The 17,340-nt window shown below is 38.0% G+C and overlaps 1 protein-coding gene across 7 annotated transcripts in view; it reads right to left on the minus strand.

Annotated features, from left to right (window-relative positions):
• Positions 1–17,340, minus strand: part of PRKN (parkin RBR E3 ubiquitin protein ligase) — a 1,214,524-nt gene that overhangs the window by 626,018 nt on the left and 571,166 nt on the right. For all 7 annotated transcript variants that reach the window (XM_043888525.1, XM_043888524.1, XM_043888522.1 and 4 more), the window contains one exon: positions 10,603–10,686. In XM_043888525.1, coding sequence (XP_043744460.1) covers positions 10,603–10,686 — 84 coding nt within the window. The remainder of the gene's footprint in view (positions 1–10,602; positions 10,687–17,340) is intronic.

Here is a 17,340-nt window from a genome sequence, read left to right on the forward strand (position 1 = left end):
TGGATTATAATTCCTAGTTTGTAGTAATCATGACTTTGTAGCATCCTGACTAATCCTCTGGAATGGGTAATCTTTCCACTATTTGCTTTATTGGGATCCAACAGTCACAGAGTTCATCTAGATAGTCCCATAACTATGACTGATAAACCCTATTCTTCAGTGGCAACTTCTTTATCACAGTTCAGTTGACTCTGCTTATTTCATAAGAGTAAACACAAGTCATCTCTAAGGAGCTTCTTTAGCTCAACTCCAATAAAATGTACTTTTTGTATTTCTACTGTTGCGGCTTTATTTTTATGCAGCCATATGCGGTAACCACTGCCCAGGAATGAAACACACTGTAGACTCCTCTCCATTTATATCTGCTTTTATCCATATGAGATAAACATCTTATCACCAAAGTACGTGACCGAACTGAAGTCCTTAGGCAATGAACTTATTTAAAGCATTTCATTATTCAATCAAGAAAATGTCCAAATTGAAATGCATGCATTATAATAATTATTAGTACTCACTGTTAAATACTAAATTAGAATTGATTCTCTGAATGTTCTCCATATATTGCACATTGTACTAAGCGATATGAATTTTAACTGCTTAACATAAAGCCATTTAATGACATAATTGTGAACATCAGTGTAAGTTTTAATGGAATGGTAAAAGCACATGGAGAAATGGTTCTTTGAAACGGCTTGTTTTTATAAGGCAGGTATAAAACTAATAAATGAGATAACTGTGAGGGAAAATGACAATGCTAGGCTCCAGGAAAATACCGAATTTCTGAATAAGGGATGAAAATCTACAGATATAAACAGTTGTATGATCCCAATAGACTATTGTTTACTTTCTAAACTCAGGAAGCTTTATTGAGTCCTCAATCTCTGCAAACAGTGTAATTTCCTAAGTGATGCATATGACTTGCTCTACAAATGGAGAAGTGGAAAGAACACTGAAGTTAACAAACATGCACTTAGAAATAGGAGTCGCCAACAGACATTCTAACTCAGTCCAGTGCTTCTAAACTGCTCAGCAAACAATGATAGTCAACTGGATCGTCCTGAAGAAGGGATGACTCTCAGTCTCCAATTTCACTTCACGTAGGAACCCATTTTCAGCTCAGTTCAGTTCAGTCGCTCAGTTGCGTCCGACTCTTTGCCACCCTCTGATATTTTCAAAAGTTAGAGGTCCCGGTTTTCCAGTAAGGGTGGCAAGAAAGGAGTGGAGAGGAAACCCTTTAGACTGGGTCATTCACTCCTGGTGATCACAGATAACAGAGAGATAACCAATAAAAACAGCATTTCAATCAACCACTAAACAGACTCCCACTGAGGAACATACTGGAGAAACGTGAACGGATGAGACAAGAAAACCATATGGCTGTTCTTAATGACCCAATAAATACAAGAAAAGTGTGGTGCTTCTAATTGGTTCTAAACTAAAATCTCATTTGTATGTTGTTTCTAGCTTTCAGGAAGGCAAAATGCCGATTCTCATTTACCTTGATTCACACATTTACCAGGGATTTAAGGACAGTAGAGTGTGCCAAAATAATCTTTTATTTTTGTATACTTTGATTTTCTTTTTCCTTCTTTGTTCTTTATCATATGTCTCATGCCAGCTAGCTCAACATCTATTTCAGCCTTCAAAATATCCAAACGTTCGTGTAGTGAGATTCCTTCTCTAACTAGTTATAATCCTCTATGCAAAACTTCGCAAACAAAAATAACAAACACAGGAAAGGAAGAAAGTACACTGCCTCTATTATCCCTGTCATGTCTAAAATTCCAGATACTGTCCAGGAGAGCATTCTCTCATAGCAGGGCTCTTGCAAGAGGGTCTTATCTGCCGGAAGCTATCCTCCGGCTTCTCCACCAGGAGCTCTGACTCAGCCTACAGATTCCAGTGTTGGCCACCACTGCCCCCATCAAGGGTGCCCTAACCCACAGATTCTAGGCAGACATCCTGGTTTGTGTCCTTGTAACGCCTGGGCTTCCTTTTCATCCTCCCTGGTGACAAGTCCAAGCTCGTCAGGACTGAGAGGACCTCCGTGGAGGCAGAGGATGTTGATTTTTGCACCCACAGGAGTGCTGAGGCTCTTGCCTGTCAGAGAGCAGGCAGCTAATAGTACTTAAGGGATCAATGACCCTTAGTTTTCTATTTCTTTATTCCTGTCATTAGGGCTTCCCAGGGGGCTCAGTGGTAAAGAATCTGCCTGCCAATACAGGAGGTCTGGATTTGATCTCTGGGTTAGGAAGATCCCCTGGAGAATGAAATGGCTGCCTGTTCCAGTATTGTGGCCTGGGAAATCCCAATGACAGAGGAGCCTGGTGGGCTACAGCTCATACGACCGCAAAGAGTGGGAAACGACTCAATGACTACAACAACTCCAGTCATCTCCTCTGCCTCATAAAACGCTCCTCATCCTGGCGACATCGCCAGCTGTGGAACTGCCCCTGTCCCTGCCTCAGCCCACCTGCTCCACCTCTGTGGAGGGAATTCCGGTCTCTGAACACCACCCCCCAACCCCAAAAACACTTTGTGTGCCTGTCTGCTGGCCTCTGGGATACACCCATCTGTCTTCTTTCTTCTTTCTTACTCACAAAGTGAAGTCTTCTCCTCTCCTTCATATCCATCTTCATCAAGATGCAGTTCATGGTAAAAACCGTCACTGGCTGAGCCCGCCCTGACATCTTCCCCAAACTGTGAGAGCAGTAAATGAAACAGTCTCTTTTCTGTCCCTGGTGCCTGGCGGAGAAGACAAGTTCAGTGCACATTCTCCTTGCACTGCTCAATCCGAATTGCACCCATTTCTGTAAAGTCTTATCTCCCCAACCAGATTTCCAGTGCTTGAAGGTCAGTCTTTGTTTTCTGTGCAGTGAATAACATAACCAAAATATACTTGTTATGAAAACAACTATATTTCTCTCAATGGAAAAACACACACTTTAAATTATAATTTGCTTTTCCATCTTTTACACATAAAAGTTTTCTCTACATCTCACAGAAACACTCATGTCTGGTGATCAGCACTGAGTTTATTTTCTGGAACTCTGAGTACTGAGGACTGTATACTCTGAAAACTGAGTACTGAGTACTGATACTTAACTACTTTAGGAAATTCAAATCTGAGGATCCCAAACTATGTTTCTTTTCTAAATATTAGTGGAAGTAAATGTTTTCCCACATGTGAGTCTATAGTGCATGAAATTCTTCTCAGTTCTGATTTTATTCTCCATTGCTATTTTCTATTAATATAATTATATTTTCTGTTCTACATCTCAAGTTTGGTAAACTGGTTTAAGTGTGTGGTTTGCAGCATGTATCTTACAAACTAAATTTTATCATGGCCTCTGATAACTTTCTGAGAGCGAGCTTGACCTGCATAAGAGGGATGATGGTTTCTTAATGACTGCCATCAAGGCATGATGAAGTGTGGGTCTCCAAGTCACATCAATCACCTGCTTGAAGGATCAAGAAGGCTATTTCCTGGTGGAGAGACAGGCCTCATTCTCTTGGCCCATTACTCCTACATTTTCCTTCTATTCTTCTCACTCCATTAGCCTCCTGTGTGTCTGCTCAGAGGCTATCACAGTCTGACCTCCAATCCCCAATTCCTGGTATTTCCATTTAGGTCTAATCCACCATCCCAGCTGAAACATTTGGTGATGTTTATAGGGGTATTTAATCTTTCTTTGCTCCAGTTCTCAGAATTTCACTTACAAATCTATTGAAATTATCTTATCACACCTCTTGGTATCTTCTCCCATAGGTAGCCCCTCTCCCCTAATCTAAAACCCAGCAGTCTTGAAGTGCAGGCTTTTTTGGTTAATCGTGATAAATTCCTTTGTCATATCTTTGTGTTCTGGGGCCCTTCTCTAAAACCATAACATAACCTTCAACAGAGCCTCTCACTGACTTATCTGCCTTTGAAATCATTCCATGGAGAGATGAAAAATTAAGAAGGAACTTTTGAAGCCTCTGGGGATGATAAAAATGCTTAAAATTGCTCATATCTCAACAGCATTGTGGTAATATGCATGATTTTCTTCTGTATATGAAATAAGATATGAATTATAGCACATCAAGTGAAAAAGCAACTTACAATTCACACAGATCAGGGTTTTCCTGGAAGTGAGGAAGCAAGAATTATTTTTAATACTTAAAATATACATTATAGAAACTGTACATTTGCTTGAAAAATGGCATCATAAGCTAAACCAAGGTTATGTTTGTGGGACTGTTGTGTGGACATTGGTTATCACGTGTGTGTCAGTATTCTGCTGTATACACATACACTGATTTCCTTTCCTTGGTGATTAAGTTTTTCATGTAACAGTGTACAAGAGTCTTTAGCAACACTATGGAGAAGATGCAGGTTGGTCTAATTTTCTACTAGGTTATAAAAGCACTCAAATAAAAACAGGGTTATTTCACAGAAAAAGGAAAACTGAATGGAATCGAGTCTAGACTTCAGAAACACAAATACCTATGAATTCTTAAAAACTACCTCAATTTCTTCAGTCCCCTAAAAAAAAAAATGACATTTTTTTTCATAGTGGACTTATTTATAAACAAAATTAAAAAGGTTTTGTTTTAATTCACAAAATTTCAGTTGATTCTACAATAGTATACATATATAGAGAGATATATATATGCTTCCCCTTTGGCTCAGTGGGTCAAGAATCTGCCTGCAATGCAGGAGACATAGGAGACGCGAGTTCAATCCCTGGGTTGGGAAGATCCCCGGGAGAAGGAAATGGCAACCCACTCCAGTATTCCTGCCTGAAACATCCCACAGACAGAGGAGCCTGGTGGGCTGCACAGTCCTCGGGGAGACAAAGAGTGAGACAAGACTGAGTGACTCAAAAGCAAAATACATCTTTCAATTTTACCTCACTTTCTAAAAGAAAAAAATGACACTTTTTGTTTTCCACTACTCAAAACTTGATTTAGAAATAAACTGTCCTTGAGTCTGAATACCTGATAGGTTTTTGAAAAATGCTCTAAGAAGTTTCTAGTTTGTCACCCAAATTGCACATCAGACAACAAAGAACATTTTGTCACGCTTAGGTACCATTCAATCATAATCTGAGTTTGACTGCAATTCTATTTTATTTAGAATTTAGAAAATATAACTAGAGAACAGTGTAAGGACAGGGAGATCATTTCTCTTCCACCAGGGGTGAGGGCAAAACGAGAGGAGTCAATGTGGCCTTTCCTCTTTGCATTCTGTCTCCATTCTCTGCCCTCCACCCACTGGCCCTTTAGGTTTGATGAGGCCCCTGGAACCACAAGGGTTGGGATTGTTTAAATATATAGTTGGAGATGTTTGTGATGTGATGGTTACTGCATAATGCAGGTAATTTGGGGCAACACAAGAATATGCAACCAATGACTCTTACACTGTGCAGATAAAGACATTCATTTGTGGCTGTCTCAGTGACAACTTGGCCAATCGCAGATATTTTCTTAAAAACAAAACAAAGCCCACCTTCCATTATTATTAGATACTGGGAAGAAATAAGAACATATCATCTATACCAGCAAACCATCCTGAGAAATCCTAAGACTTATTTTATGAGATCCTGGTTAAGCCTAAAACAACATAAAAGGAAACCAAAAGAAAAACAGAGCTCTTCAAGCGCAGTAATCTGATTTAAACTAAAACATTACTAAGAAATTTTTGGGACATAAAATATGCAAATGATTTATAAGTAAAAATTGTTCAGTATTTGGTGACACTTATTTAATATTCATTGTATCCTGGTCAACATCTTCCCAGAAGATGAAACCAAAGATGGAGACTATGAATATTAACTTATATTCAAACTAATGTTCCAGTTGACATATACTGAGCCTAACAGGGAGAAATGAAAGAAATAAATTACATATTGAGTAAGATGAAAACTCTCCATTTGCTACACTGAGTTTAATAATTACATCATTTATTATAATTCAGGGTAGTTTTTAGTATCAAGTTTCACTTGAATTAAGTCTTTGAGCTATTTAAGAGATTCTTCTCAACTGTTTCTGATAAGAAAGAAAATTCTATGTAAAAGAGCTTAAATCTGGTCAAAATCCATCTAAAAAAGGATTTACGCAAATATTACTTCTCAAAGATATAAACTATGATGCATGCTAGAGGCTGTTAAGTGGTAGAATCAACACCCCTTAATAGGCATAAAAATAATGACCTTGGTTATTTATTACTTTATGTCTTGCTCTGCTGTCACCTGAATGTTTGTCTTTTCCTCAAATTCATATGTTGAAACCTAATCCTCATTGTGATGGTATCTGGAGTGGGGGGTCTTTAGAATGTGATACGTTCACGAGAGCAGAGCCATGAGGAATAGGGTTAGTGCCCTTATTAAAAGAGACCCCAGAGCTGCTTTGCCCTGGCCGCCACGGGAAGAAACGGTGTGCTAATGCCAGCTAAGAATCAGGAAGTGGGTCTTACCGCTCACTGAATCTGCTGGTGCCTTAATCTTAGACCTCCATCCTCCACAACTGTCAGAAGGAAGTATTTGTTGTTCATGAGTCACTCAATTGATGATACCTTGGGACATCCTTGATAGCTCAGTTAGTAAAGAATTGGCCTGCAATGCAAGAGACCCCAGTTTGATTCCTGGGTCGGGAAAATCAGCTGGAGAAGGGATAGGCTACCCACTCCAATATTCTTCTGCTTCCCTTGTGGCTCAGCTGGTAAAGAAACCACCTGCAACGAGGGAGACCTGGGTTTGATCCCTGGGTTAGGAAGATCCCCCGGAGAAGGGAATGGCTACCCATTCCAGTATTCTGGCCTGGAGAATTCCAAGGACTGCAAAGAGTTGTCCCAAAGAGTTGGACACGACTGGGCGACTTTCACTTTCACTTTGGTATAGCAGTCTGTGCAGACTAAGACAAGAAATAACTGAATTTTTTTTTTTTTCATTTTCCCCCCTGCAATTATTCCTGATTCTGAACCCCACTGCTGAATTGTCAGGTGTGAGGGAAAAGGCAACAATCTCACAGTTGGCTAAGAAATCCTTCATTACCACAAAAGCACTGCTAAGTCAGACATCCTCACAGGGGACTGTTTGACAGATCGGGGATGCTCCCTTTTAAAAGTTGTGATTTGGAACTCAGGAATAAGGCCTAGAGAGTAAGGCTCTAGGTAAGCTTTAGTCTACATCTGTGCAAGTAAGAAAAAATATGTATTCCCCAAGGCACATAAAAAAATCCATATCATATCCAAAGTTGAATTAATTTCACTAATGGAAAAAATGCTAATTGATTTTTTTCCACTTATTCTCAAGTGCACACCCTTTGAGTTGGCTAGAATTCTTTTTATAAAGAGGTAAGATGTCTTTCAGAACTACTGTGATGCTTCTTTCTAAGATAGCAGTGACAAGTGTAGAACTGAATTCGTTTCAGATTTCTCTGCCTAAAGCGTAGGTAAGGTCAAGTTTATATTTGTAGTCTTATAAACCAAGGTGAAAGTTACTGCTATGTAAAATGATGGATCTAATCTTTAAGTGCATAAATATTAATTAAGAATACCTTACAGACCCTACTCTTTTGAATTTTAAGTATATGGATATTTTATTCAAGTGCTAGAAATTGAAGGTTTTATGATAATAAAACATATACTGTATATAAAACTGTGTCAAAAATTTAAAATACTCCATAAATGTAAAATTAATAAACTATTTAAGATGCCTATCTTCTCATCTTCTTAAGAAACAAACACTACATTCAAAGCTTTACAAAACAGAAGAGACATGGTTTATATTTAGCTGCACTGTAAAATGCAATCCAGAAACTTGGTTTTAATATAAGGGCAAAGAAGAAGGAATTAAGCTTTTCACATTGCTTTAATTGTATGCTCCATGCTCACATGCAATATTGCCCAGCAACTTTATATTATCTTTACATATATTCCCAATCATTAAATGTTATCATATTGATTGTTATATTTTGTTTAGATTTTTCTCCATTTTTTTCCCAACCATTCCTTCTCACATTTCAGGCTTTTCTTCTGGGATCATATCTTTCTGCCTGAAATAATTTAACTTAGAAATTACTTGAAAGTTTTAGATGGAAATTGGTTCCCTGAGTTCCTATTTACCTGAAAATGCCTTTTTGGTTGTTGTTCTTAACTTTTGTTTTTAGAAGGTGTTTCTTAAATACAGTTTTAGTTTAACATTTAGTTTCAGTCAGTTTTGAAGATACTGTTCCCATTTCATCTGCCTCCTGATGTTGCTATTGATTACATAACTATCGATTCTTTCTCCTGTGTAGCAACCAGGCTTCACTCTGCTGCTTTTCGAATCTTTTCTCTGACCTCGATGTTTCAGTTTCAGTGATCGATTTAGGTGTGACTTTCATTTTATTCTTACCCCTTGGGATTCTCGGGTCTTAAAAATTGTGGAAAGCCCTGATTCATTATTATTATTATTATTTTGGTAGCATCAAGTGGCATGCCGGATGTTAGTCCTCTGACCACGGATCAAACCTGTGTCCTTGCAGTGGAAGAATGGAGTCCTAACCACTGGACTGCTGAAGTCCCTCATTACCTTTTGAAATATTACCTTTCCACTATTCTCTCTATTGTTTTCTTTGGAAATCTAATTTTATCCTCCATGTTGTTTAACTTCTCTTTTATTATTTCAAGTATATTCTATTAGGCCAAATTTCAGATCTAAGTTATAATTTCTCTTTCATATATTCACTCACTGTTTAACCCATTTAGCTAATTTGCTGTCAATTACCATAATTTTTAATTTAACATTTCTCCCTAGAGTGAAAATAAAATAGGCAATTATCCCTAGAACGTTCCTCTCTCCACTTAATCCCAGGAGATCATGTTTTATAGGAGGTTCTTTATGGATAATTCTATGGTTTCATTTTCAACCCTGATGAGGCCCTAAACTCACCAGTGTTTTCCTGATCTGAGGCCCTAACCCCCACTGGTGAGTGACTTTAGGTCACAGGATTTTCCTTCTGGAGAATAGTCAGAAATATATACTTTATACTTTTTGCATATAATCTTTTCCTTACTATGTCATCAGCACAGTCCTTCTTTAAAAGATGTGTATTTGTAACTCAATTTGGTATTTTTATATAATGTGTACTGCAAGGATATTTTTAGGTTATCAGATCACCATGCTGTCAGAAATAAAACCTCAATATAAATTAATTTATACTAAGCATTATGTATTGATACATTAGTAAGTTGAAAATTCAACAAGTAAGAAAAGGCAAGGTTACCAATGCTACTTTATCCACCTTTGACTTATCCGAAGCTGAATTTTTAAAGATATAAGACTATCTATTCTGCTAAACTGAATACTTACAATTAATATGAAGGTACATGGAGGCAGTCAGACTGCCAATGATTGAAGTAGACTTTCAAAGGACTTCACATTGCTGTAAAGATGCTATGGGGATCGTAATGTTATATGTACCAAGGGATTTACATTATTATTAAATGTAATTATATCTGCATGTTATGTAGATACACATATTGCACTCACATACACACACACACATATGTAATTATACTTAATTATTCCCAATAAAAATATGTACTTTAATTTCATCCCAATAGCAAACTTGCAAGACTGCATTATGCCTTGATATCTGTCAGTGACACACAAGTCACTATTTTGCACCAGGATTTGCATTAATAAAAAGCTGTTCAGTGTCCCCAGTCCCATTTGATGGAGAATGATCTTTACTGCTGCTCACTGCTATCTCTGTAACCTTGCAATCCTCCAGCAGATTGGAGAGAGAAGACACGTCTGAGGATCAAGCTCAAACACTCTACTAGTTGCTACTGATAGAGGCTTTGTTCCTTAGAGAAGACATTAGCTGCCGGCTGGCTGTGACAGTCTGTGAGCTAACGCTGACATTTGTGTAGGTGCGATAACCATATTTACAGATTGAAAAATATATACAATCAGATGATGATGGACCCATGGGCTTCCCATGGAAGTAAAAATTGTAACAATATCCAAATTACAAACATGACCACAATAATTACATTATTTTTAAGATAACTTCAGTACTTAGGGTCTCATTGCAGAAATACTTTGTCTATATGAGAGATATGGCATACGTTTGCAAAGAAAATGGGTTTACAGAGAACTGAGGATAGTGATTCCATTTATAGTTGGCCATCCATTCTAGATTTTCTAACAGCCCACTGTGTCAGAAAACCACTAAGAAAGGTAGAAAGAGTGATCCTGAATGACAGGGAATGTAAAGGTAAAATATCACAGCATTAGGAAAAGCATGAATGTATAACTTTGTTATTTTCTTTTGCCAAACTCTGAATGGAATCTTCTATATATTCCATGAATATCACCTTGTGAGGAATTAAAATTGTCCTGTTTCAACATAATCACCCCAAATGGCTAAGTCTCTAAGAAAATGACACTAGAAGGCAATGATACAGTTAGAATTCTTGGTGAGTATTATGAACACTTCTGAATCTGATAACCTTTTTTGTAAATATAAAAAATGGATGGAAAATAGTCAGTTAGCATTTTGTGTCTAATTTCATTTCCCAGTAAACGCTGGAGATGCCAAAATGAAAGAACAGATCGGACCCGTACTTACCGCTCTAGTCCCGGGGCAGTTTGCAGACTGGCATTCACCACTCATTCGGTTTGGGATTAAGACATCTTCCCAACAGGAAGGACCCTTTGGGGGAAAAAAAAACAAAACAGGATATTCTTGGTGCACAAATTATAAAATAAATGCACTCACTAACACATTCTAAAAATCTGTTTATGTTATAAAATGATAATGAAAGTAATATATACTCCAATGATTGTCAAAGTATAATACACAGACCTGGGGAGTTCTCAGGACCCTTTGAGGGGATCTGGTAGGTCAAAACTATTTTCAATAATACTAAGATAATATTTGGCATATTGCTCCAAACTGGATATGTGTATCACATATCCATAGAGTCCTTTCCCGTTGCAGTTACATTGAATTATTTACAAATGTAATTAAATACCTTTAAGTTCATTTCAGTTTCAGTTGCCAACTTTTAAATGAAAACACACTTGCAAGTTACACTCACAAGGAGTCTTTGAGGGGCAGCAGTGGGATATGGGGGCTTCCCAGGTGGTGAGGGGTAAAGAACCTGTCTGCTAACCAACACAGGAAAGGTTAAAAGAGGTGGGTTCCATCCCTGGGTGCAGAAGATCTCCTGGAGGAGGGCATGGCAACCCACTCCAGTACTCTTGCCTGGAGAATCCCATGGACAGAGGAGCCTGGCGGGCTACAGTCGACGGGGTCGCACAGGGTTGGACATGAGTGAAGCAACTCAGCAGGCAAGCGGGCACATTGGAACAGGGGAGGCAAGCATGAAGGACCCCGGCTGCAGTCGGCAGGCTGAGCAAACTCCGTCATCCCCTTCTCCCTCCTGAGGCCCCGTGAGAATTACAGTTAATAATAGCACCATGTGAATCCAGGACACCGAGGAAGACAGAATGCACAAGTCTGGGTGAGAAGAGAGTTTCAGACTTTTCTGGAAATCTGCCATCCGCGCTGACAGAGGAGGGGACTCTCTGCTCGCAGGCCCACAGGGAGACCCAAGACTGGAGGAGAAGGAGGTAGGGAGAGGAAGCCGACGGAGACCTGGAGCAGCTAACAGGGAGAAAGTTTCATTTTAAGAAGCATGAGACCCTAAATCTTCCTGCTAGAACTGTCAGATCCTCGGCTTAGAAACACAGAATGCAATGAAACTTTCTGTATATATGACAAATATGCACTTTTCTTGTGTTGTTTTTTTTCAGGGCCCAGAAAGCAAGGAAAATATTTATGTAACAATTTTGTTACATAAGTACCATTTTATCTGACAAATCCTTATGTTGTACCAGGAAATTACAGAAAGCTCATTCAAAATTTTCTTCTTGATCTCAAACATTAACAAAATAATACAAGTAATAAAACCGAAGAGAAATCAGTTGGATATGAGAATCAGACATAATGAAATACATGTGCTAGTTCATCCATGCTATCCAAAGTATTAGTATTGAAAGATATTGCTATTCCCACCCTGAAAACAGAAACACATGTCCCAGTTACTTGCTGACATTATAAAGCAGATTTAACTTTTCTCATTTCTAGTTTTAGAAAATATAAATTGTTTAATCATTGTATGCTATACAAAGTATGCATTGCATACTATACAATAGTTGCATGGCTAAAGCATTTATAATTAATAGTCTTCACATAGGAGTGAGAAAGGCGTCCAGACCACAAGGTTTAAAAGGACTGCAAGCCACATGGCAGCACAAGGGAGCTATGAATTAGAATGTGTCAAGGAAAGAATAAAAAAAAAAAAATCTATTTCATCTCTCAAAGGTAGAGAACGGGAGAAAGATATCAGAGAAACAATGTCAGACAGAACAGTGTGAAATACACGTCTTAATACAGAATTGTGTGCCTGTTTTTCAGAAACTGTTCTTTCTTGTCCAATAGTAGTTACAAACAAGAAAAATACACAACTTATATGAGCATCTATATCAGGACTCATTAAACAATGGCCTTGTTGACCAAATCCAGCCTAGGGTTGGTTTTTGTACAGCCCATGACCTCAGAATGGTCTTACATTTTTCAGTGGTTAAAAGCATAAAAAGAAGAGCATTCTGTGGTACACAAAAAGTAAATGATACTCAAATTTCCAAGTCCAAAATGAAATGTATTGCACACAGCTGTCGTTCATCTGAGTACTATCTATGCTGCTTCTGCCCAGCAAGGTCAGAACTGTGCTGTCAAAACACAGAGGAAGTGGCTCAAAAAGCCTTCATATTTGCTATCCGGGCCTTTATGGAAAAAGCTTGCCAATCATTGATATATAAAATGTTCCAGCTTCATAATGAAAAGCATTCAGAAAACAATGTAGTCATTTTGGCCACCAGATAATCTCATTCATTTGTTGAAATAGTTGCATTCCGGGTCTCAAGTGAGAAATTACTTCAATTAAAACCTTAGCACTATTGATCTGTCAAATCTGAGAACACATTGATAGAATTCAGTGATCCAAGTTGTTTGAATTAGTAAGAAAGTAGATAATTATAACATCTGGGGATTTGTCTTGAGTAATCTTACAACTGACTGAAAATCATGAAGCAGAATATTATTTAAGCAGATGTATATGATGCAAAAAATCAGAAATACAGAAAAAATGACTCAATGGCATGAAAAACTGCCAAAAATCTCTAAAATATGAGTCTTCAAATAATATTTACTCTTAAGAATTTTACAACAAACCCACAAGTCATTTTGGCTATGTCTTGTTCTGTCCAATCAAGTGGGAGACTGAAGTGCTTAAGTGGCAAATTCTTACCTGAATATCACTCTGACAAGATTCAGACAGTTAAAGTGTTTTACACCCCCCACCCCAGATAATCTGAGTAAATTCTATAATCTGTTCTTCTTAAGTGCTTGTAATTAACAATGCTGCTTTAAAAAATTACACATTTTTCCACACAGTCTTGGCATTTACAGGCTCGGAAAAGGTAATTTAAGTATTTTTACTACAATTTTACCAATTATCACAAGTTATCATTAAATGCGTTGCATTTAAAATATCCTCTTGAATGTTTCCATAAATATCTAGGTCATATAATTAAACTTTAGGGACTAAAATTATTTTGAAAGTCATACTGGTTCAAAACTGGGAAAGGAGTATGTCAAGGCTGTATATTGTCACCCCGCTTATTTAACGTATATGCAGACTACATCATACAAATGCTGGCGTGCTGCGGCCCACGGGGTCGCAAAGAGTCAGACACGACTGAGCCACTGAGCTCACTGTATTTCCACCTGTCATACAGTAGATTTGTTCTGTGTTTTCCCCTCTTTGATATAAAGATCTTTTGCTTCTAAAAAAGCTAAGCATGGTGCTATGATTATAGTAGAGGCCTAATACTGCAACCATTAAATAGTAAGCAGGGAAAATGATATGGCAAAAGATCTTTTGAATCAATATGTATCCACCAAGCAACTCTTCGTGAAACAGCTCTTAAAATCTAAGAATACAGCTATGAAAAAGAGAGAAGAATTCTTTTTCTTATAGCTTTTGTTAAGTATACAGAAAGGCTAATGTTATAAATTAGCTGGGCACACATATTCAATGAATAAAATTTAAAAGGATATTAATACAAAATGCTGGTCAGATGTAAAACAAATGGAATATACATACACTGCTGCTCAAACATAAAATGACACAGCTAGTTTAGAAATTTATTAGGAATTAAAAAAAGAATTAAACATACAACTAACAACAAGCCTTGGCCATTCCACTCCTAGATAATTAACAGGTAAATGAAAACCTGAGTCCCCAAAGAGAATTAAATCCCAATGCTCAAAACAGCTTTATTCTTAGTAGCCTCGAACTGGAGACCACCCAGATATCTATCAAAATATGAATGGATAAACAAAATGTGGTACATGCAGCCAATGAAATACTACTCAGTAAGCAACAGTATTATGTTATTTACAAATGCAACACCATGGATGAGTCTCAAAATTATGTGAAAGAAAGAAGCCAGATATGAAATACAAAATATGCATGGGGCTTGCCTGATGGATCAGTCATAAAGAATCCAGCTGTCAATGAAGGAAACGTGGATTCGATCCCTGATCTGGGAAGATTCCCACATGCTGCAGAGACACTGAGCCAGGGTCTTGCAAGTACTGAGCCCAGGAACCGCAACTACCGAAGCCCACGTGCTCTAGAGCGGGCGCTCGGCAGCAAGAGGAGCCAAAACAACGAGAAGCCTTCACCCCGCAACAAAGTGTGGCCCCTGCTTGCTGCAACTAGAGAAAAACTGGGGCAAACCTGAAGACCCAGTGCAACCCAAATAAATAAAATGATTTAAAAAACCCGATATAGACTAGATTCCACTTATATAAAATGCAGATCTATAGTGGCGGAAACAGATCAGTGGTAGCTTTGAGGTGGGGGCGGATGGCGGAATGGGCTCCGTGAGAGCATGAATAATCTTTGGGGGGTATGATGGGCTGAGCTGTGTCCTCTCAAACTGAATACGCTGAAACCTTAACCCTCTGTAGAATGTGACTGCATTTGAAGAGAAGGTCTTTAAAGAGGGAATGAAGGTAAAACAAGGCCACTATGGTGGACTCTAATTCACTGTGACTGGTGTCCTTAAAAGCTGTCTCTAACAAATGGGACTGGGACATAGAACAGAGAAAACATCCCATGAACACACAGAAGAAGACAACCATCTATAAGCCAAGGCAAGAGGTCTGAGTAGACACCAGCCTGGCTGACAGCTTAATTGCAGACTTCTAGCCACCAGAATTGTGAGTAAATGAAATTCTGTTGTATAAACCGCATAGTCGGTGCTACTTTATTATGGCACCTCTGGCAAACCAAGGCAGGGGTTATGGAAATGTTCATCTTCATTGTGATGCTGGTTTTGTGGGATTATATACTTGTCAGAACTCTTCAAATTATACCCTTCAAACGGAGACAGTCAATTTTACGCAAACTATTTCTCAGTAACATGTAATAGGAAAAAATGAACTGACAAATTGCCAAGGAAATTCTGTGAGGGAAGTAGAAGCTTTGTATCAAATGATGCTTGACCAATTGAATAACAATATCTAAATCCCTTCCTCACTCCATACAGTTTCTAGAAGAAAACAAATGAAAACATCTTTACAACCTTGAAACAGATGGAACTTTTTACAAGGACACCGAAAGCTTTAACCATTAATGAAAAAAATTATTAATTGAACTTCAATGAAAATTATAAAGACAACTCCTGCTCACCAAAAGACACTTTTAAACATGAATATGCAAGCCACAGACTGGAGGAAATATTTGCAATGCATATATCTATGAAATAATTAATATCTAAGCTATACAGAGAACTTTAAAAAATAGCACCATGTAGACAAGCACATCAATTCAAAATAAGAAAAAGACTTATAAAAGAAGACATACAAATGGTAAATAATCATATGAGAAGATAGCCAACATCATTAATAATCAGGAAAATGCAAGCTAAAATAAAATACAGCTTCACTAGTTTCACATCTTAGCCAGCACAATGGATACATTTTTTTTTTTAAAAGATGGATAATACTCAGTGTTGACTAGAAGGAGGCATGAGGAATTATTTTGGAAATGTTCTGTATTTTGATTGGAGTAGTAGTTACATGAGTATGTATCACTGTCAAAGCTCATAGAACCGAACCCTTAAATTCAGTTCATTTTATTGAGTATAAATTGTTCCATAATTTAGAACAAGGAACTGAATTTTTACCTCTCCTTATTCAACAAATACTTACTGACGCCCTGCCTCTCAGCAGTTCTTCAACCTTAGGTTTCCTGACCATTTGGGGATCAGCTGGCCCAGGACAAATGGAGAAATAACATAACTTACCTCATAGGGGTGTTCCAAGGATTAAATATCAAATGGTGAGGCCACTGCCAGACATACACTACATTCTCAACAAAAGCTAGCCATTTCTGTATTTACCATTCAGCATCCATACTTGATGAAGAGGGTGGGATAATTAGGGACCATAGCCAGTATGGTTTAAAGAGCATTAATCCATGTAATGAAATTATTTTAAATTAACAAAAAGTAATTTCCCCATGTAGATTTAGAGGCAATAATCTGTAACTTTTGTCATAGGATAATCCAAGCCACTGACAATCAACAGAGACCAGATCTGTGGCTCTGAACTGGTTACCAACATTCACCATCAGGCTACAGAATTCTTAAAGTGAAGGACCACATCCTACTTATATCTACATGCTTTGATATGAATAGCGAAATGCTATATGTAAACACATTGAGGATTCAGATACATGTTAACTGAATCGGGCTTTACTTTTCTCATCTGTCATCCCATAAAACTGAAAGATCTATGTTTTTCAAAGTTGTGTTGTGTTTTCTCTTTTAAAGCAGACTTTTTTTTCCCCCTAATGAGTTGTGTGTAGAATCCAAAGTATAAAACAAATAATGCAGGCCTATTCTACTTGGAGAAAAAGGATGGGTCCCCCGATCTCTTGTCAGTTCATCTGATGCTTGTTGGCTGGAGCGCTCCTGCAGTTCCCTTGCCATGCGGGCTTCCTAAATGGGGCTGTTTATTTCATAAGTTAGCAGGAGAATGTCTGCAATGTAATTAAGGGAAGTCTGACATATTAATAGCATGACTGGGAGACTGGCAGGGATCGCATCCCTTTCGCCATATTCTCTTGCTTAGAAGGAAATCAGCAGAACCACCCACACTCTAGAGGAAGGGATTTCACAAAAGCATGGACACCAAGAGCTGAGAGATGACTAGAGGTCGCCTTCT

This window comes from Cervus elaphus, chromosome 26, assembly GCF_910594005.1.
Source record: "Cervus elaphus chromosome 26, mCerEla1.1, whole genome shotgun sequence".
NCBI classification, from domain to species: domain Eukaryota; kingdom Metazoa; phylum Chordata; class Mammalia; order Artiodactyla; family Cervidae; genus Cervus; species Cervus elaphus.